The sequence below is a fragment of the Lithobates pipiens genome, unplaced genomic scaffold (assembly GCF_037356315.1).
Source record: "Lithobates pipiens isolate NorthernLeopardFrog02 unplaced genomic scaffold, aLitPip1_a1.2 Scaffold_35, whole genome shotgun sequence".
NCBI classification, from domain to species: Eukaryota; Metazoa; Chordata; class Amphibia; order Anura; family Ranidae; genus Lithobates; species Lithobates pipiens.
Genome location: NW_027507811.1, coordinates 21,876,326 through 21,898,086, shown reverse-complemented (window position 1 = coordinate 21,898,086; position 21,761 = coordinate 21,876,326). Strand labels below are relative to the sequence as shown.

Sequence of the window (21,761 nt, the reverse complement as noted above, 5' to 3'; positions counted from 1 at the left end):
ATGTAAAAATATGTAAAAAAGAGAATTGGGGACACAGCAAAGTACGGGGAATGGAGAATCCAGGAAATAGAATAAACCAATAGAAGGTTCAGCTCATTCAATGCCACCTATAACTTAAGTATGTGAGGAACCAGGTGACTAGACCAGACTATACATGAAATATCATCTTTGTGTGAATGTACAGCTTTCAGCAACATTTTTATCATATAGTTCTTCCGTGGACTGAATGACATAATCTGTTTTATACCATCATAAATTTATGTAGCATTACCGAGGGAGCCGCTTGGTAATTTGTGTTCCCTGTTCTGCACCTCAAATCCAAGAACACCCTCATCCCCTCTGACACACCTGGTTGAATGAAAGTCACTGCAAGCATTTATAAGAACGTGAGTGTGGATGCCTTTTAACTTGGCTGTGAATTGTTACTAGAAAAAAGACACAAGACTGCTTAGTGGTAAATTAACTCAATGTATTGGTATGAGGTAGAATGAATGTTGGATTAAAAATAAATGAACACACACAGATGGTAGGTCAAGACACCACCCGCTAGACAGTATAATCACTAGGCCAAAGTAACTTAGAATAGAGTTCTTTATCACTAGACTGGGATAATGCATGAATCAGCAATACACATTAATTGTAATGTGAATAAGAATACTCTAATACTCTGAATACTCTAATTGATTTAGAGTACACTGTAGGAAAAAAACTAGGATATTGTGCAATGTCCCCTGAGAAGTACCTCTTAGCATAAAAAGTGGGTAAGGCTCGGCTCACACCTAATACCGATGCGGCTGGAAGCAGGGGTCCTGCGCCTCCTGGTTCATCGTTTCAGGTCTGATTTCAGACCCAATTTTTGGCTGAATTTGGACCTGAAACGGACCAAAAGACGCACGGAGCTCCTGTGCAAATTCGCACCGGAGCCGCATCAGAGATATATAAACTGGCTCCATAGAGAGCCAGCCACAATCTCTTGCTATTGCAAATTGGATGCGGGGATCCTGCATCCAATTCACAACAGTGTGAACCCAGCCTTCAGGTACTTGTGTAGCAGCTGTAAAGGGGCAGGCTTTAAACCTAACCCTTCAGCCGGCTATTGTTGGGGCCCAGTTGTTCTCATGGTGCACATGAGAATATTTTCTAGGCAGCAATAAGGTTACTAGATGGCTGTACGGTGGTCAGTTCCTAGAGAGCCAGCCGCAATCTCTTGCTATTGCGAATTGGATGTGGGGATCCTGCATCCAATTCACAACAGTGTGAACCCAGCCTTCAGATATCTGTGTAGCAGCTGTAACGTGGCCGGCTTTAGACTTAATTCTTCAACCGGCTAGTGTTGGGGTCTAGTCGTACCCAAGGTGAACATGAGAATAGTTGCAGGCAGCAATAAGGCTACTATATGGTCAGTTCTTAAAGGACTCAGTCTCTCCAGCAGCAGATAGTAAATCCCCACAGCAGCAGCTCAGCAGTCCCAGCAATACTGCAGCTCATCATCCGGTCACAAACAACGGTTAGTCCACTCTCTGCTCTGCACCCAGGTGACTCTGGCTGTTGGTATCCCTGAACTCAGCACTCTCCGGATTAGGCCACAGATATGCAGCAGTGATGGGGCACACTGGACAGCGATGTGCACTCTCAGGTCTCCCTCATGGCAAGAGGAAACTGGGTCCTGTACAGCCCATGAAAATGCAGCTCTCTCCCCTCCTCCCAGCAATCTCCTCTCTGGGGAATGTAGTTCAAAAGTTCTTTATGTGACCCAAAAGACCTGTATCATGTGCTGCTCAGGCTCACTGAAGGGGGTACGAATCCTTGATTTCCAACGCTGGGCGTGCTTTTCGGGAGGGAGCTCGTCCCAGCTAATAAGATCGTTCAGCGTGAAGGAAGGTATCCCTTTGACCGCACATCTGTGTCATGCCAAAGTACAATGGTAAGTGGCAACCTCAGCCTGGACTACAGCCAGGCCATGCCACCAACGCATTTCACTCCATCCCAGAGCTTAGTCATGGGGATACTTTTCTTCACATCAAACATTCTTGATTACACAGGAGAGCCTCTCCTCGGGACTACAGTTCCCGCTGTGCATTGCTGCCTAAGTCTAATAAACTCTTCCAGCTCAACAGCGCCCTCCTTTGCCTAAAATAGCCTGTAACCAGTTCAGCAGAGCAGCTGCAGCCAGTGTCTCTCTCACTGTCAATTACAGCTAAGAACCTGGCTACATTTATTAACAGTCTCATCATGTGTGTGTACTTTGATGTCTAATCAGATTTGCTTTACGTGTAAAACATTTTCCGCACTCTGAACAAGCAAAAGGGCGCTCACTCGTGTGACTTATCTGGTGTTTATGAAGGTTTGTTTTGTCAGAGAAACATATCCCGCACACTGGGCAGGGAAAAGGATGTTTTCCCGTGTGGCTTTTCTGATGAGCAAGTAGCTGGGCTTTCTGGGTGAAAGACTTCCCGCAGTCTGAACAAGAAAATAGACTCTTCTTGGTGTGATTCCTCTGGTGGGCAAGAAGCTTGGCTTTTACAATGAAAGATCTCCCGCACTCTTTACAAGAAAAAGGCCGCTCGCTTTTGTGAAGTCTTTGGTGTATAGTCAGGCTTCCTTTCAGAGCAAAGCTTTTCCCGCACTCTGTGCAAGGAAAAGGACGCTCGCCCGTGTGAACCCTCTGGTGTGCTAGAAGTGCACATTTCACGACAAAACATTTCCCGCACTCCGAACATGAATAAGGACGTTCGCCCGTGTGAGTTTTTTGGTGTTTAACAAGGTCTCCTTTATGATAGAAACATTTTCCGCACTCTGAACATGAATGGGGACGCTCACCTGTGTGAATTCTCTGGTGTTTAACAAGGATTTTTTCCTGGCCGAAACATTTACCGCACTCTGAACATGAATAAGGGCGCTCAGTCGTGTGAACTCTCTGGTGCGAATTAAGGCATTTTTTCTGAGTGAAACTTTTCCCGCATGCCGTGCATGTAAACGGTCGCTCGCCCGTGTGAACCCTCTGGTGTGTTAGAAGTTGCCTTTTCCTAGTGAAACATTTCCCGCACTCTGAACACGTAAAAGGACGCACCCTGACGTGAACTTTCTGGTGTATAAGTAGCTAGTTTTTTTCAGTAAAACATTTCCCGCACGCTGAACATACATGAGGATTCTCAGCTTTGTGAAGTCTCTGGTGTGTAAGAAATTCGCTTTCCTGATTAAAAGATTTCTCGCAGTATGAACATGTAAGAGTTACACGGGTGTGGGATCGGAGATGGATATGAAGTTCAGAGTTTGTCTTGAAAGATTTCCCGCACCCCAAACATGAGAATCTATTCTCTCCTCGGTGATCTCCTTCATGGGGTGAGGAAGTTTCCTCGGGATTAGAAGGATCTGTTGATGGATCTGCAGTGTGAGATTTTACTTGGATATTTCCAATCATAGTATGTGATTGATGAGAAGATTGCCCCTGATCAGAGGGATCCATTGATGTCTCCGGACAGGAAGGTCTGTGATGTATATTTTGTGTATTTGGATTTCCTCCTGGAGGATCCTGTGTGATGACATTATCTTCTGACTTACAATCAGCAGATAATAGAAGACGTCTCTCCGAGGAATTCCGGACATCACATCCATCTGTTGGAAAGGAAATTTTACATAAACATAAGAAGTAGAGATGTGCAGAACGGAAAAATTTGTTTAGTTTCAGGATAGATTCGTCACATAAGGGGCGGTTCACACTGCGGCGCGAGGCGAGGCGACACGGCTCGCCTCGCCTCGCTCCCGCAAGTCGCCCCCATTCTGTACAATGGAACCGTTCTGAGAGGAGCGACTCGAGTCGCTCCGACTCAGAAAAAAGGTTCCTGTACTACTTTGGGGCGACTTCGGGGGCGACTTGCATTGACTTCTATACAGAAGTCCTCTGCAAGTCGCCGCTGAGGTCCGTGCAAGTCGCGGCGAGGCAAGTCGGAGACGCCTCGCCGCGCATCGCTGTGTGCACCGGCCCTTACTAATTTTGTTTCGTTTCGGAATTCGTTTAGTTTCATTGTCGTTCAGTTTTGTTTTGCTTATTAATTTAACGAATTCTAAATTTTCAGATTGATTCTAATCCAGATCAGTCGAAAAAATGACCAATACTAATTCTGCGAGAAGAATAGCTGGTTGTTGAGCAGCGGGCCGGGAACCTGGCCACCGCGTCCTTAACAACCGATGACTCGTTAGCTGTCAGCGGGCTTCCCCATTGACAGCTGAAATGTACAGCCTTGGCCAAAAGTTTTTGAGAATGACACAAATATTAAAGAGGGATTCCACCTACAAAAAAAATATTAAAAGCCAGCAGCTATAAATACTACAGCTGCTGACTTTTAATAAATGGACACTCACCTGTCCCGGGGTCCAGCGATGCCGGCAGCCGAGGCCGATCGATCGCTCGGCTCTCGGCTGCTGCCATTCTAGGTGAGGGAATCCGATTCGCTTCACTTCCCGTTTCCCTACTGCGCATGCGCGAGTCACGCAGCGCAATAGGAATTGTCCGCGCTGTCTCTGGGACCCGTGTGTGTCCCAGCAGACATCGCGGCAGGACAGGAAATGACATAGACTCCCACGGGAGTCTATGCCCGGAAGTGGGTGTAAATACCTGTCTTTGACAGGTATCTCCACCCCCCTCCCCCCTGAAAGGTGCCAATTGTGACACCGGAGGGGGGGAGGGATCCGATCAGCGGAAGTTCCACTTTAGGGTGGAATCCCGCTTTAAGTTTCACAAAGTCTTCTCCTTTGGTGTTTATGATGCCAATTTGCATATACTTCAGAATGTCTTCAGATAAAGTCTCTCTTTGCCATGAAGATGAACTTAATCCCATTAAAAAAAAAAAACATTACCACTGCATTTGTGAAGAAGGCTTCAGAGCGCCCAAGAAAGTTCAGCAAGCTCCAGGACTGTCTCCAGTTGACTCAGCTGTGGGATCGGTGGCACCACCAGTGCAGAGTTTGCTCAGGAATGGCAGCGGGCCGGTGTGAGGGCATCTGCACACACAGTGAGGAGAAGACTTTTTGGAGGATGGACTGGTGTCAAGAAGGGCAGCAAAGAAGCCACTTCTCTCCAGGAAAAACATCAGGGACAGACTGATATTCTGCAAAAGGTACAGGGATTGGACTACTGAGGACTGGGGAAAGTAAAATAATTTTCTCTGATGAATCCCCTTTCCAAATGTTTGGGGCACCTTGTCCGGAGAAGAAAAGGTGAGTGCTACCATCAGTCCCGTGTCTATTCAATAGTAAAGCATCTTGAGACCATTCATTTGTGGGTGGGTTTCTTCTCAGCCAAGGTTGTGAGCTCTCTCACAATTTTGCCTAAGAACTAGAGCTGGGGCGATATTCTAAAAAAATAAATAAAACCTGCGATTGTAAAAAAAAAAAACTCAATTCACGATTCGAATCCCATTTTCTTTTGTTTTTGTTTTTTATGGACACCGCCCCGGTCCTGAGGAGCTGCGGCTGGTAGGCAGGACAAAACTCTGGATAGCCGCACACCGGAAAAAGACTTAACCACTTGCCGCCCGCCCTATTACAAAATGACGGTGGCAAAGTGGTTTCATAATCCTGATTGGACGTCATATGACGTGATCAGGATTATGAAGCGCTGCGCGCCCCCGGGGGCGCGCATCGCGGCGATCGTTGTTGCGGGGTGTCAGTCTGACACCCGGCAACTACGATCTCGGTAAAGAGTCTCCGATGGAGACTCTTTACCACGTGATCAGCCGTGTCCAATCACGGCTGATCACAGTGTAAATAGGAAGAGCCGGTGATCGGCTTTTCCTCTTTTGCGTCTGTTAGACGCGAGTAGAGGAGAGCCGATCGGCTGCTCCTCTGACAGGGGGGGCCTGTGCTGATCGATCATCAGCACAGCCCCCCCGAGGATACCCCCACTGGACCACCAGGGACGCCACCAGACCACCAGGGATGCCCAGGATAAGGTATGCCACCCTAGACCACCAGGGATTCCAGTCAGTGCCACAATGGATGCCAATCAGTGCCCATAATGGATGCCAATCAGTGCCCACAATGGGCATCACTGATTGTCATGCATTATTGTTTGGCACTGATTGGCATCCATTAGTACAGTATATTATAATACAATGCCGCCTATCAGTGCCCATCCGTGCCGCCTATCAGTGCCCATCCGTGCCGCCTATCAGTGCCCATCCATGCCCACATGTGCCGCCTACCCATGCCCACCTGTGCCGACTACCTATGCCCATCCATGCCGCCCATCCATGCCCATCCATGCCAGCTATCAGTGCCAATTTGTGCCACCTATCAGTGCCCATCCGTGTCACCCATCAGTGCCACCCATCAGTGCCGCCTATCAGTGTCCATCAATGCCACCTCATCAGTGCCACTTGATTGGTGCCACCACATCGGTGCCCATCAGTGCCGCCTTATCATTGCCCATCAGTGTATCCCCATCAGTGAAGGAAAAAATTTACTTATTCGCAAAGTTTTGAAACAAACAAAAAAAGTACCAGTTACTTACCAGTAACTGTCTTTCTGGGAAATCTTCCAGGACGGCACACCTGAGATGAGAGGCTCCTCCCTACAGGAAACACAATCAATCGACAGCTGTTTTAAGTCCCCACCCTTCCCCTTGATCCTCAGTTTGTAGAGAAGTAACTCCTGAACCAGGTTCACAAGGGAAATCATTCCTCATAGGTACTCACCTTCTAGTGTTCTAGAATTTTCCCTCCTCCAACGGGCGGGAAGTAGGCCTGCCGTCCTGGAAGATTTCCCAGAAAGACAGTTACCGGTAAGTAACTGGTACTTTTCTCAAGTCATCTTCCAGGACGGCACACCTGAGAGGATAAACAAGTACCTCAGGCCTACCTTAGGGTGGGGCCACTGCAAAACCTTCTTGGCGAACCTTGGCTCTGCAGTGAGCTTTACCTCCACTCCATACGCTCATATGCTTGATGAAGGCATGTTAGCTGGATCATGCGGCTGATCTGCAGGTCTGCTCCACAGATGTTCCTGCCTTTTCCGCTTCAGATGCAGTATCTAGGTGAAATGGGCTCTTAAAAATGGAATCAGAAAACATGTTAAACTTGTAGGTTAGCAATGTTGCCTATCTCACACATCTAACAACCATGGCCTATTATGCCTGTAGGTGCTACTTAGAACCACTAAAAAGATAAATAAGAGACCTGTGTAAGACAAGGACACTACATTAATCAATAAGAGGGCCTGTCTTAACACTATCCTGTTGAGGGAAATAAAACTGCTTCCTTTTTATCTTTATGTTAGCAAAAGACTAAAGGGAAGCCTACTTAAGGGAAATAGATTAACAGAAGCTTGAACCCTGGGTTTAAGGCACGCCCAATCTATGTCCTTACTTACGCCTGAGAGCCTTCTTCAGGAGATTAAAGTCCCTAGCAGGAGTAGACTACCCATATTGCTATGTCTAGTTTTGCTAAAAGGGCAAAATGAAGGCCATGCACCGAGCCGAAACCTATTCGATCGGGTATACATCTTTATACTTCATCCTCAGGCCCTAATACTCCTCTGAACAGAACTCTCCAAGTTCTTACTAAACAGGGCGATTCATTATCCCCTTCCTCCAGTGTCCCATAACCCTACAGGGCTTCAACCCTAGGAAATGGTTCTGGCATCCCTGAATGCAAGTGGTCAAGGTTTTCTGACATGTGGCAGCTGCAGCCCGAACTCCTGGCCCCTCCATGGAAAAGAAGGCTGAAATACAAAAAGGTGATACATGCATTATTAATATCACAAATAAAATGATCATAGATTGTGGGCACGGCACAATAGATTTAGACAGAAAGGACACAAGCATAGACAACAATGTTGTGTGCCTGAGTGTGACTAGCTAAACCAATATATCAAATATGGGAAGAGACCCAAATCTGAACCTCAACGTAGACAAACAGTCCTCATAGTCTGGTTTTCTGATGTGCTGCCAAGACGTAAAAACATTAAGACTCAAGCAAACCCTAAATGCTGCGCATTTCTTTAGTGCAGCTAGCTAGGTCATAACTGATATATAAATACGGAAAGGACAGGAACCCCCTTTACTGTTGTGCTTTACCTATGTACAGCAAAATAAGGCTATAAAGACAGAAAGACCCAAACTTCTATGTTGTGTATTTCTGACAAACCACCACAGTTATAAGATTAATATGAACACCAACTCCCGTGTTGTGCATTTCTGCTATGCCACAGGGAAAAATATGGAACACAAGACAATCCTTTCTGTCATGCACTTCTGTAGTGTAGTTCAGATAGAACCAACACTGAGAAAGGACACAAGCAACCTGCAGCATTGTGTTTTTCTGAAACAGAAAGCACCAACAAGCTTCAATCTTGAGTATTTCTGCTGTGCAACAACATAAAAGCAGACACTGAGGAAAAAGACAGACAGCCTTTACAGCTGCAATCTTTCTGGTCTGCTGCAAAATAAAACAATAACGCCATGATGAGTATTCCTGCTGTGTAGCAAAACCTCAATCAGAAGGGACAGATAAGTTTAGGGTTCCCACACCCGTGCGACCCAACCTGCGACTTGGGACTGCAAGACGCATGAGAAGTCATATACTATGGCTTCCAATGGGTACCATTTGTGTCTGTGCAACACCAGCAGTCCCTGATTCCTGGATCCACAGACCTCAAGATTACACAGGTCGCAGGGAAAAAAACAAATAGCAATTTTCAGGTCGAACAAGTAAGGGGTCCCCAATGCTGTGACTCCCTGGAGGATTGCAGCCAACAAACCCCTGCTGTGTATCCCTAAGATGCAGAAAGGTAGATCCATGAGAAACACTGCTTAGCCTGATATACAAACGATAAGGCAGTAAATATAGGACATACAGGACACAAACATTCAATCTTTGTGTATGTCTGATGTGTAGCAATATACCAATACTGAGCAGAGAGACCAGCATCCTCAATGTGTCTCTCAGCTGAGCAGCAAAAACAAAATCAGAAAAAGACAAGCAACCTTCACTGCTGTGTCCTTTCTGATATGCAGCCAATAAGGCAGTATATGCAAGACAAAGGACAGACAACCTTCAATCTTGTATATGTCTGATGTGCAACAATATAACAATTCTGAATAGAGATAGCACATCCATATTGAAGCGATTTGGCCTTGCGACTCAACATGTCAAATCGCATGGCTAAAATCAGCACAACACCACTTTGTGGTGCTACATGGATTACCAAAGGCAGTATATGTACTACACCTGGCAGGGGTTCAATTTGTATTTCTACTATGTAGCCCAACAAATTCGAACCATCAATTTTCACTGCTGCCTTTCTGATAAGGCAGTAATACAGGACACAAAACCTCACAGACCTTAATGCTGTATAAATCTGATGTGCAACAATAAAACACTATGAATAGAGATAGCACACCAATATTGAAATGATTTGTCATGCAACTCAACATGTCAAATCGCATGTTTAAACTCGGCAGCCATTGCTGTTAATAGCACTGTCTGAATCAGCACAGCGCCACGCAAATCAGGATCATCAGACTTCACTGCTGCCTTTCTGATAAGTAACCAACAAGGCAGTAAAACAGGACACAAAGCCCCACAGACAGACCTCAATCTTGTGTATGTCTGATGTGCAGCAATATAACCATTATGAGCAGAGATGTCACCTGACTCAACGATGTGCATTTCTGCTGTGCAACACAAAACCAGAAAGTACAGACCACCTTCACTGTTGTATTTTTCTGATCTGTAGCCAAACAAAGCAGTACCTTTAGTATATAAAGGACAGCAAACAAGCTTCAGTGCAGTGCATTTCTGATGTACAGCAATATAGCCCTTATAAGCAGAGATGTCACAAATCTCAATGTGTATTTCTGCTGTGCCACAAAAACATCCCAGCAAGGACAAACTTTCACTACTGAGGTCTACTGGTGTGCAGCCAATGAGTCGTCATGGTCTATCCCTTTATGAAATAACCAACAGGCAATTTATTTCATAGGCATAGTCTGGGCTGTAGATACTAAACCTTCACCACCAGAGAAGGAACAGATCCTAAAATGGTTGGACACCCTACTATTAGTAGTAGTTGTTGTCCTACCTTACCTCCATAGACTGAGCAAACGCTAGCCAGCACATATCCAGGTGGTGCTGATTAGCAACTAAAGTCTCAATGAGCCCAGCCCTAGAGACCAATTTAAGACCTCTCTAGAAGAGGTGGTTACCAGTTTAGCCTGGGAGGTAAATAGCTATTTGCAGGCTTCAAACAATTAATTATGTAGCTCTTGCATAGGTTTGCACAGAAAATCCTCAATTAAAAGGATGTAGGGAGCGATCTATGGTGAATCGCCTTTAGATCTGCCACTGAGTGGATTGTAGCCCAAACCAATAAAAAAAGTTTCTTCTTACCTCCTACACTATAATATAAACACAGTGTAAAGGTGGAGTGGGAGGTTGGAGCTTATGAAAGTTAACTATAGCAGGCAACCCCCAAAAGGAGGATCTGTGACAAGGGAACCCCTACTGTGCCACACAATAGCTTGGTCTCTGCCCATCCTTGAATGTTAGGTCAGCTTTTAAACATTGTGAAGCAACTTCAGATTCCTAGCAGCTGGGCTAATAGGGCCGGTAACCTAGTGCACCTGCTGACCAGGGGAGCTTCTGAATCCACCAACCACTGCCCAATTAATAACCTGTTCAGTGGTATACCTGGCCTGTAAGTAACTTTGTATCTACCAGGTCCCCTCTGTACGCTATATTCATCCCTACTAATGTACCACAACTGGGCATGTAGGGAGAGGCTGGCAACCTACTGCTGCGATAACCACAGTGTCTCTGCTGTAAGAGGGAGCTGTGGCTGGTGGTTTTAGCAGTGGCGTCTGCGCTATTTGTATCCCGACTCCAGGTTCTGCACTGCACCAGTCAGTATATACACGGGGAAGGGGGAGCAATGGCCTACCTACCTCTTTCTCATCTGAGGTGGTTTAGGCACACTCGTTCCTCTGCACCACCTGTCCACCATACAGCTTCTCTGATGTAAGAGGGAGCTGCGGCTGGTGTTTTTAGCAGAAGCTTAAGGGCTATTTGAATCCAGACCCCAGGTGAGATCTCAAATGCCCAGGAACCCTCTGGCTGGAATTGGGGATTTTGCAGCTAAATTCCCAAGGCAAAAGGAAAGTAAAGTACTCACCGTTGTCGTCTTCCTCTTTTTGCCACAGCCAGCGGGCTTGCTTTTCCATCCTTATGGTCCACACGCAAGGAGGATAGCCGCCAAAGTGCTCCCCCCCCCCAACTGCTGTCCCCATAGGGAGGTGCCAGGTTAGGCTGTGTCCTGCACTGTACCAGTCAGTCTATATACATGGGGGGGGGGGCAATGCCTTCCATTCCTCATTCCTATCTTCATATCTGAGGTGGTTAAGGCAGACATCCACCGTAGTAAACTGGTGCCTCCTCGCTCTAGAGAAAGGAGGATGTGGGCGCCTGCTCCTACTGACTCTCAGCCTTCCCTCCTGGGTAAGAACGCCGCTGCCATTTTCCCGAAGTTTGAAAATGACGCGGGTGCTTGTTGCCACGCCCTCTCCGGCAGCCCACGCGAGCTACCGGGGACCCAGGAGTCGGGGACAAGCCCCCTGGAAAGAACCGATGGCCAGCACCCCCGTCTGAACAGCCACCTGTACAGGTAAGGAGGGGGAGACAGGATAATGGCCCCTGAAGTTCTGGGTACACCACTGTACCCAGGGTCCTTCAGCTCTCAGGGGGGCTCTTCCAATTTCTGCTGCCCGCCCTGAGGAAAAGATAGGGGAACCCCCCAGGAAGGACAAGAATATCCTACCAGACCCAGAGGCTTCCCAGGCTTGTGGTCCGGCTCCCAGGGGGAGACCACCAGCCCCAGGCTTCGGGTCATTTGGAAAAAAACAAACAGTTTCGCTGTGTAGGGAGAAACACAATCAAAAACTGAGGATCAAGGGGAAGGGTGGGGACTTAAAACAGCTGTCGATTGATTGTGTTTCCTGTAGGGAGGAGCCTCTCATCTCAGGTGTGCCGTCCTGGAAGATGACTTGAGAAAACATATTTTTTTCAAAATTTTCAGTATTTTTTTATTTGTTTAGCAAAAAATAAAAACCGCAGAGGTGATCAAATACCACCAAAAGAAAGCTCTATTTATGGGAAAAAAATGATAAAAATTTCATTTGGGTACAGTGTAGCATGACCGCGCAATTTTCATTCAAAGTGCGACAGCTGAAAGCACAAAATTGGTCTGGGCAGGAAGGTGTTTAAGTGCCCGGTATTGAAGTGGTTAAAATCCTGTGTTTTATTAAAAATCGTAGATCACATCACATCAAATAGTTCACAGCAAAGGAAAAGGATACAAACTGACGCGTTTCGCACTGGAATCAGTGCTTACTCATAGCTTCTACGATTTTTAATAAAACACAGGATTTTAAGTCTTTTTCCGGTGTGCGGCTATCCAGAGTTTTGTCCTGCCTACCTGCTTTTTGTGTATGTATCAGCCAGCACCTGGGGCTCACTGATAGGAAGAAGAGCATTTGCCCTGGAGGGCTATCTTGGAGCGGTGGTTTCCTTTTTCCCTGAGGAGCTGCGGGCAGGAGTTTTTAGGCGTGGTGTCACTGCCGATCCCGGGGAGCTGCAGGCAGGAGTTTTTAGGCGAGGCCACGGCTTCAGCCTAGTCCGCAGCATCCGGCCTCACGGACTAGGCCGAGGCCGCGGCCTTGACTAAAAAATTCCTGCCCGCAGCACCTCCTGACCGGCACTGTGGTGAAAAAAATTAAAATAAAATAATCGATTTGCTTAAATTTTGAATCGATTTGACCTCTCAACATCGATTCAAGATTTAAATCGATTTTTTTCCCCAGCCCTACAAAGAGCACAGCCATGAATAAAGAATGGTACAAAAACATCCTCCGAGAGGCAACTTCTCCCAACCATCCAAGAACAGTTTGGTGAGGAACAATGCCGTTTCCAGCATGAAGGAGCACCTTGCCATAAGGCAAAAATTATAACCAAGTGGCCTGGGGAACATAGCATTGAAATGTTGGGTCCATGGCCAGGAAACTCCCCAGACCTTAATCCCATTGAGAACTTGTGGTCAATCCTCAAGGGGCGCGTAAACAAAAAACCCCACAAATTCCAAGCATTGATTATGTAAGAATGGGTGCCGGCCATCAGTCAGGATGTGCTCCAGAAGTTGATTACCAGCATGCTGGGCAAATTGCAGAGGTCTTGAAAAAGAGGGATCAACACTGCAAATATTGACTCTTTATATAAATTGTCAATAAAAGCCTTTGGCACTTATGGAATGCTTGTAATTATATTTCAGTATGCCATAGTAACATCTAACAAAAGTTCTAAAAGCACCGAAGCAGCAGACTTTGTGAAAATAATTATGTGTGTCATTTTCAAAACTTTTGGCCACAGCTGTAAAAAAAATACAAGGTCGGCAATACAAAAATGTCAACCCCCCCCACCCCAGAAAAGTTCTTCCCAACAACCCTGGACTGTGGTTGTGGGGGTTTGTGGGCAGGGGGCTTATCTAAATCTGGAAGCCTCCTTTAATAAGGGGACCCCCAGATATCACCCCCCCCCCCACCCAAGTGAATGAGTATAGGGTACATTGCACTACTACTTATTCACCAAAAATTCAATCCGAATTGTTGTGAAAATTTGGAATTCATTAGAAAACTAATAAGCAAAACAAATTTTAATGGATTTCAACGAAATTGGTTACTGTCATTCAGAGATTCAGATACATCTGAATATCCGAATAACCAAAAAATCTTACCAATTTGTATTCAGACTGAAATGAATTGCACATGTCTAATAAGGTCAGTGATAAGAGAATCATGTATGTTGGTCTAGCAGCCAACATTTTCATGAAGCTCTAATAATCACATCTGATAATATCTAAGGCCGCGTACACACAGGCGGACTGTCTGTCCAACTTAGTCCGCTGAAGCGTGTTTCAGCGGACAGTCCGCTCGTGTGTGGGCTTCAGCAGACTTTTTCAGCGGACAGTCTGGCGGACTAAGTCTTTCGGAATTTCCGTAATATTGTCCGTCCAAACTTGGTTTCAGCGGACAGTCCGCTCGTGAGTAGGCAAGTTGGACGGACTAAGTATGGCGCATGCTCAGAAAGGATTTACACGTCGAAAGGTTGCATTGCTGTGTATAGGACGTCGTATTTCTAGTCCCGTCGTACGTGCCGTTCACGTCATCGCGCAAGCTTTCAGCGGACTGTCTGTTCATCGTGTGTGGTCAAGTCCGTTCATTCAAAAGTAGGACGGACTGTCTGTCGGATTGTCTGACGGACTTAGTTGGCCAGACAGTCCGCCCGTGTGTACGCGGCCTAACATTTTCCCCTTACTTAGACTCAGAAATAAAATGAAATTGTGAACCGTTTCTTCCATAGTGCCTATACCTACTTGTGTGGATAGTTAGAGAAATTTCATCCTGGTCACTCTTCATAGTCATCCCAACCTCCTCCATGGACGGCTTATCACCCCCCACATTTGTCTCTTCTTCTTCCTCTTTAACCTCAGCTTTTATATTAATCTGTTCTTCACCCTGAACCCCAAAATAATAAAAAACATCCATTAAAAGGTAGAACGGCAGGCAGATATAAAAAAAAAAAAAAACACAAAATTACCCCAGCTCTTCACTCCTTGCCTACTTCTGGACCGCCACATAGCAGATTTACTGCTACAGGGAGGCCCTCCTGTGCAGAATCATGTAAATATATATATATATATATATATATATATATATATATATATATATATATATATATGAGAGAGAGGGAGGCTGAGGGTAAAGGTGCTGGACTGGCCAAGCATGTCTCCAGACCTAAACCCTACTGAGCATCTGTGGGGCATCCTCAAGGTGGAGGCCCTTATACACACGGTCGGAGATTCTGACAACCAAATCCACCGGATCTTGTCCGAAACTGTTGCATACACACAATCGGCAAAGTTGTCGGAAAATCCAATCTCTCAGAACATGATGACATAATTTTGTTACGATGGGACTACATTCAGGCTAGTAGCCAATAGCTTTGGTCTAGGAATTTGATCTGAGCATGCGTGGCACTTTGTCCGTCGGAGTAGGCTACACATGACCGGAGTATGTCCGATCGGAGCATTTTGTCGGAAAATATTTCTGGCAAGTTGGAAAATTTGGTCCGACGGATATTCCGACGGAAACAGTCCGATGCATACCACACACATTCAGAATATCCGACAAAATGATCCGATCGGACACATTCCGTCGGAATCTCCGATCGTGTGTACAAGGGCGAGGAGTTCTAGGTCTCTAACATCCACCAGCTCCGTGATGTCGTCATGGAGAAGTGGAAGAGGACTCTGGTGGCAACCTGTGAAGCTCTGGTGAACTCCATGCCCAAGAGGGTTAAGGCAGTGTTAGAAAATAAAGGTGGCCACACAAAATATTGACACTTTGGGCCCAATTTGGACATTTTCACTTAGAGGTGTACTCACTTTTGTTGCCAGCGGTTTAGACATTAATGGCTGTGTGTTGAGTTATTTTGAGGGGACGGAAAATTTACACTGTTATACAAGCTGTACACTCACTACTTTACATTGTAGACAAGTGTCATTTCTTCAGTGTCATCACATGAAAAGATAGAATAAAATATTTACAAGAATGTGAGGGGTGTACTCACTTTTGTGAGATACTGTGTGTGTAGATTTCTCTGATTGTGTAGTATGGGTCATAGTGGACTCTATCTACCTTTCTAGGTCCTATAACATCTTCTAGAGATCCACTGAATTGGATTTCTGGATCTATACAGCCAGTGTTCTGGTATGATGGAATTAGCTATTATGATCAACTTTCTATTAATTATTGTGGCCAATGTATGGGTGCTATTCCCAATAATAATTGTTCCACTTTTTTTCCTTTGCCTCCCTCCTCTGACCAGATATCCTATCCGTGTCCTTTGTGTTTGGGGCTTCCATGCCCTCCGGGGCGGGCATTTCTCCTTTGGGTCATCCACATGGTCACATCATGGGTAAGACGACCCACTTTGAGGGGTCACCACACTAGACAAAACTATTTTTATTTTCTACTCAATAAGTAATTTGATTATTTGTGATATTGATAGATTAATGTTTGTTTTCTCTCCATCTGTAGTTATAATGATAATTGCTCTATAAAGATCTACTGTATGTATACAATAAAGCTCCTGAAGAAGTGGTATTTTCATCCGCGAAACACGTCGAGCAACCAACACACAGATGGTATCAGTGTCTAAATGTCACAGTTGTGTGACTATAGAGCTCATGTTTGTTGATTAGCTCAGCTCATTTTAAAACTTGTATTTTAAAATATAATTTTTTTTGTAATAAATTTTATAAAATTCCTTATATTGAGATTGTTACCTCTGCTTTCTTACGGTACCCACTATAGTCCATTATAGCCTCCCCCCCCCCCCCTTCACACTTTCTTCTCATATCCCTTACTCACCCTAGCCTGTCATAACACTACCCTACCCCCTTTTTCAGAAGGGCTTCCTCAAGGGGTTAACACACCTAAAAACACTGCAGCACCAGAGGTCCGAGCAGGGAGCAAGCTCCTTACTCCTGAACACTAGGCAAAAAAAAAAGTGCATTGCCCATAGCAAAGTTTTAGACCAGCTACGACTGCTCATAGGTTGTGCTGTGTTCTTTTTAAGCCTAGTGCCCTACTCCTGTAGGTGGCGCTATAACCCTATGGTCAAGACTCAGAAGAGCTGTGTCTGTTAATGAACGTAAGAGAAACTGTATATTGTTTTATAAATAAAAAATGGAAAAACACGATGGAAAACTAAGGGGGGCTGATGGAGGGAGAGCAAAGGCTGCACTTCAGATGTAAAAGTTGACATTAGAACAAGAGACTTCATAGGGAAGAATATCCTCACACAAAGTTCAGAACCACCTCAGTGTTCTATACACAGAGTCCGCCTACCTGATGATGGTGAGGGATGGTGTGATCTTCCTGTGTGGAATCCCGGGAATACAGAGGAGGGGGACATCTCTCTGGTGGGTTTGTGTCACTGAATGGCTCCAGCATGATGTGCTTGAAGGGATCTCTGTGTCCTTCTGAAAACTCCATAACACCGACCTCATCCTCCTCCTCTTTTACCTCTTTTTTAACCTTATGTAAGCTGGTGTGATTTTCCATTGAGGAATCCCGGGAATACAGAGGACGGGGACATCTCTCTTGTGGGTTCTCATTACTGGATCCATCTGTAGGAAACACACACACTGACTGAATACATTGTTTCTATGTGTTTATCAGATGATGGGGGATCTAGGTGGAGCCTCCGTACTGCTCTCTCCTTTACAATAAAGTCTCCTCTTACCCGGTGATGTGAGGGGCGGCTGATTGTCCATCATGACGTCCTTGTAGAGATCCTTGTGTCCTTCTAAATACTCCCACTCCTCCATGGAGAAATAGACAGTGACATCCTGACACCTTTGTACTTTATTAATAGAGTGATTTAAAAAAAATAAAAGAATGATTTTATGATTTACTAATAGCTGAATGACAACATCAGGTGCTTATATGCTAATGATAGGTTTTTAGCTTTTAGAACGTCTCTTATTCAGAATTATGTTATTAGAACAATGCCTTTGGAACATAATTGTATGCAGTATTTAGAGAGAGTCTACTAATATTGTACAGTGAGATATTCCAGAGTCTAGGCCACGGACAAGCTGATAAGGTGTTCCAAAACAACAGAAATGAATGTCCCTTGTGTTACTAGTGCAAGTGAATTCTTGAGTGAATGTGTTAAAATGGGAAATTAGATATTTTGGGAGGTCCTACATGGCAAATTTCTAGGATTTCATCTTAAAATCCTGCATTTCTGTGACGATTCAAGGCCTTGGCATATTAACACCTGCCGCATGTTCTAATCTCTCCAATTGTTGATCTTCACTTTCACTTTGTAACTCTTCTTGTCTAAATAAACTTTCAAGACCTTCACGGTAAGAAGGAGAGATTGTTTTACTTATCAAGAGACAAGACGTTCAGTATATGAGGGATGTCATGTGATCAACCTGGAACCCTCCTTCTCTTGTATCCGGTCTATAAACCAGAGGCTCTGGATGGACAGTTGGATAAATGGTTCTATATTTAGGATGTATCTGGTCTATAAACCAGAGGCTCTGGATGGACAGTTGGATAAATGGTTCTATATTTAGGATGTATCTGGTCTATAAACCAGAGGCTCTGGATGGACAGTTGGATAAAAGGTTCTATATTTAGGATGTATCAGGTCTATAAACCAGAGGCTCTGGATGGACAGTTGGATAAAAGGTTCTATATTTAGGATGTATCAGGTCTATAAACCAGAGGCTCTGGATGGACAATTGGATAAATGGCTCTATATTTAGGATGTATCCGGACTATAAACCAGAGGCTCTGGATGGACAGTTGGATAAATGGTTCTATATTTAGGATGTATCCGGAACTATAAACCAGAGGCTCTGGATGGACAGTTGAATAAATGGTTCTATATTTAGGATGTATCCGGACTATAAACCAGAGGCTCTGGATGGACAGTTGGATAAATGGTTCTATATTTAGGATATATCTGGTCTATAAACCAGAGGCTTTGGATAGACAGTTGGATAAATGGTTCTATACTTAGGATGTATTGATGTGCATATTATATTACTCTATGTGTGTATCATCATCTGTTGGAGATAAAATACATCACAGTGACTATGGAGGAAGAGGACGGACATGACGGGGGGGGGTTACTGGGTGTAAATATAAAATAATATCTTATTACCTCCTCTGCTGCCAGTTCCAAAAATGTCTCCTCTCTACTTCCTCAGAAATCTCCTCATGACCGGAAATTTCTATTTATACTCCTATATCACTTCCTGCCTCTCCTTAAATCACTTCCTGTCTGTGTGTTTCCAGTAAGATCACCACCTTGTGTTCAATATAAATACTGCAGTCTATGTTACGTTTACACATTTTACTTTCTGATCGGTGGTCCCATTCCCATTCCCCCCATGTTAGATCTACGATTACACACACAGATTATACCTTACAGAAAATACAAGTACAAAAATAAAATGAAAAACAATTCAATACTTTAAAAATATATATTTTTAAATTATTTAGTTCCTTTTTTATATTTTTTTTAATTTAACACTCTCCCGTTAAACAAAAACACTTATTAATAATATTGGTGTCACAAGGAATGTAAACATCCCTTGTGACAGTAATAGGCAGTAACAGGTCCTCTTTATGGAGGGATCGGGGATCTAAAAGACCCCAAATCCCTCTTTTGCACTTCCGGGTTTTTACATCGGAGGCCAGATCTAAGCTGCGTCCTGCTTCGTTCGGGACTCCACACAGCCGGTGGGCACAGCGGATGGTCGCCCCCCATCTCCCGGTGGATTAAATAAATTTTTTCCTAAATTTTATTTGAAAAATTGCTGCGCAATTACTGTATGACAACAGTGTAATTGTTCTTACAATGTTGGGCTAACATACATGAAAAAAATGCTTTTTATATCCAAGGCCCTAAAGTTGTATATAAAACCCTGTACTTTATACTACAAAGGGAATACAAATAAGCTGAGGGATCTGGAGTAAAAACTGGACATACACTGACCTACCTGATCCCTACACTGACCTACCTGATCCCTACACTGACCTACCTGGGGGGGGGGGGGCTTGTCACATCCTCAGCTCTGAGGGGCTCATGCTGGGACCTGTAGTTCTTCATTAGCAGGATGAGGTCAGTGGCAGTGGGGGGGGGGGAGGTGGATGAGTGGCAGTACTTGAGAGGGGATGGGATAACTAACTCTCACCTGTTAGTCAGTGTCCACTTGGGAGGAGAGAGGGGGTTGGCGAGGGGGTGGATGAGGATGAGAGAGATGGAGTGAGAGAGAGGGGGGAGGGGGCATGAGAGAGGGGGATGGGAAAGAGAGCGGTGGGCGAGAAAGGGGCTGAGAGAGAGGGTGAGGGGGTATGAGAGAGGGGGTGGGTTAAAGTGACCCCCTATCCTCCTCCACTTTCAAAGCTGCTCAGGGAGGGAGTCACGGCCATGACGTCACTGGTTGCTAGACACCAGGCACCACATACCAAAGGTGCTCTATTGGATGAGATCTGGTGACTGTGGAGGGGAGTACACTGACCTCATTGTCATGTTCAAGAAACCAGTGGTGAGATGATTTGAGCTTTGTGGCATGGAGCATTATCTTGCAAGAAGGAGCCATTAGAAGATGGGTGCACTGTAGTCATAAAGGGATGGACATGGTCAGCAACAATACTCAGGTAGGCCGTGGTGTTTAAAGGATGCTCAATTGGTACTAAGGGGCCCAAAGTGTGCCAAGAAAATATCCCCTACACCATCAGCTTAGGGTGACCATGTGTTTCAGATTGCCCCGGACAGTCCTGCATTTTGCAGGTCTGTCCTGGGTCCCAAGCACCTTCATTCCGGGACAATATAGTGTCCCAGAATGAAACGGACAGAGCCAGCAATCCCAGCCATAGCGCTGGCTCTGCCTCTACCTCCACCTGATACTCCTGGCCACTGGTTGCTAGAGCCACCTGGCGTCTAGCAACCGGTGACATCACTAGGGACGAAACCGGCCGGCACCAAATTGACAGGGACCCCAGGTGCCAAAATCAGAAGAGTGCCACTGTCCCCACCGATGTTTGCACTGCTGACACCGGCTGGGATATCACCAGGAGCTCCCGAGTCACACACACTAGCTGTTCGGTGAGCCTGTATGCCCGCAATGCAGTTGATCGATGGGAGACCCGCCAGGATCCAAGCAGGACACCAGCCTGAGGCATTGGGCCTTGAAGAGATCTGTCTGGCTGGGACTTGTTGGAGTCAGCCTTGAATGGATCCAGTACCCAGGGGGAGTTATCCTTGAAGGGACCTGGACCCCAAGAGATCCGCTACCCAGGGAGACCAGCTTTTTGGGAATCCTGCATTGGCAGGCTGAGGGTGGCAAGTGGCACACTGTATCTGATGACAGGTCATCTTACACCAGCCTGAACCGTTGATACGAGGCAGGATGGATCCATGCTTTTATGCTGTTTACACCAAATTATGACCCCACCATCTGAATGTCGCAGCTGAAATCGAGACTCCTCAGAACAGGCAATATTTTTCAATCTTCTATTGTCCAATTTTGGTGAGCCTGTGCGAATTGCAGCCTCAGTTTCCTGTTCTTAGCTGACAGGAGTGGCACTCAGTGTGGTCTTCTGCTGCTGTAGCCCATCTGCTTCAAGGTTTATGTTGTGCATTCAGAGATGGTATTCTGCATACCTTGGGTGTAATGAGTGGTTATTTGAGTTACTGTTGCCTTTCTATCATCTCTAACCAGTCTGCCCATTCTCCTCTGACCTCTACAAGGCATTCTCCTCCACACAACTGCCGCTTTCTGGATATTTTCCCCACCATTCTCTGTAAACCCGAGAGATGGTTGTGTGTGAAAATCCCAGTAGATCAGCAGTTTTTTAAATACTCAGACCAGCCCGTCTGGCTCCAACAACCATGCCACGTTCAAAGTCACTTAAATACCCTTTCTTCCCCATTGTGATGCTCGGTTTTCAGAAAGTCGTCTTCACCCCGTCTAAATGCCTAAATGCATCAAGTTGTTGCCATGCGATTGGCTGATTAGCAATTTGCGATGCCAAGCAATTGAAAGGGTGTACTTAATAAAGTGGCCGGTGAGTGTATATCAATTTATAGCACTGCAAGTTTATACAATTTTCTACTTGCAATTGT

The 21,761-nt window shown here is 45.4% G+C and overlaps 1 protein-coding gene across 1 annotated transcript in view; it reads right to left on the bottom strand.

Moving 5' to 3' along the window:
• LOC143956189 (uncharacterized) overlaps nt 1-21,761 on the bottom strand; it is a 60,785-nt gene that overhangs the window by 15,635 nt on the left and 23,389 nt on the right. Inside the window, exons 7-8 of the mRNA XM_077466345.1 lie at nt 17,355-17,474; nt 16,958-17,238 (exon numbers count right to left, since the gene is read on the bottom strand). Coding sequence (XP_077322471.1) covers nt 16,958-17,238; nt 17,355-17,474 — 401 coding nt within the window. The remainder of the gene's footprint in view (nt 1-16,957; nt 17,239-17,354; nt 17,475-21,761) is intronic.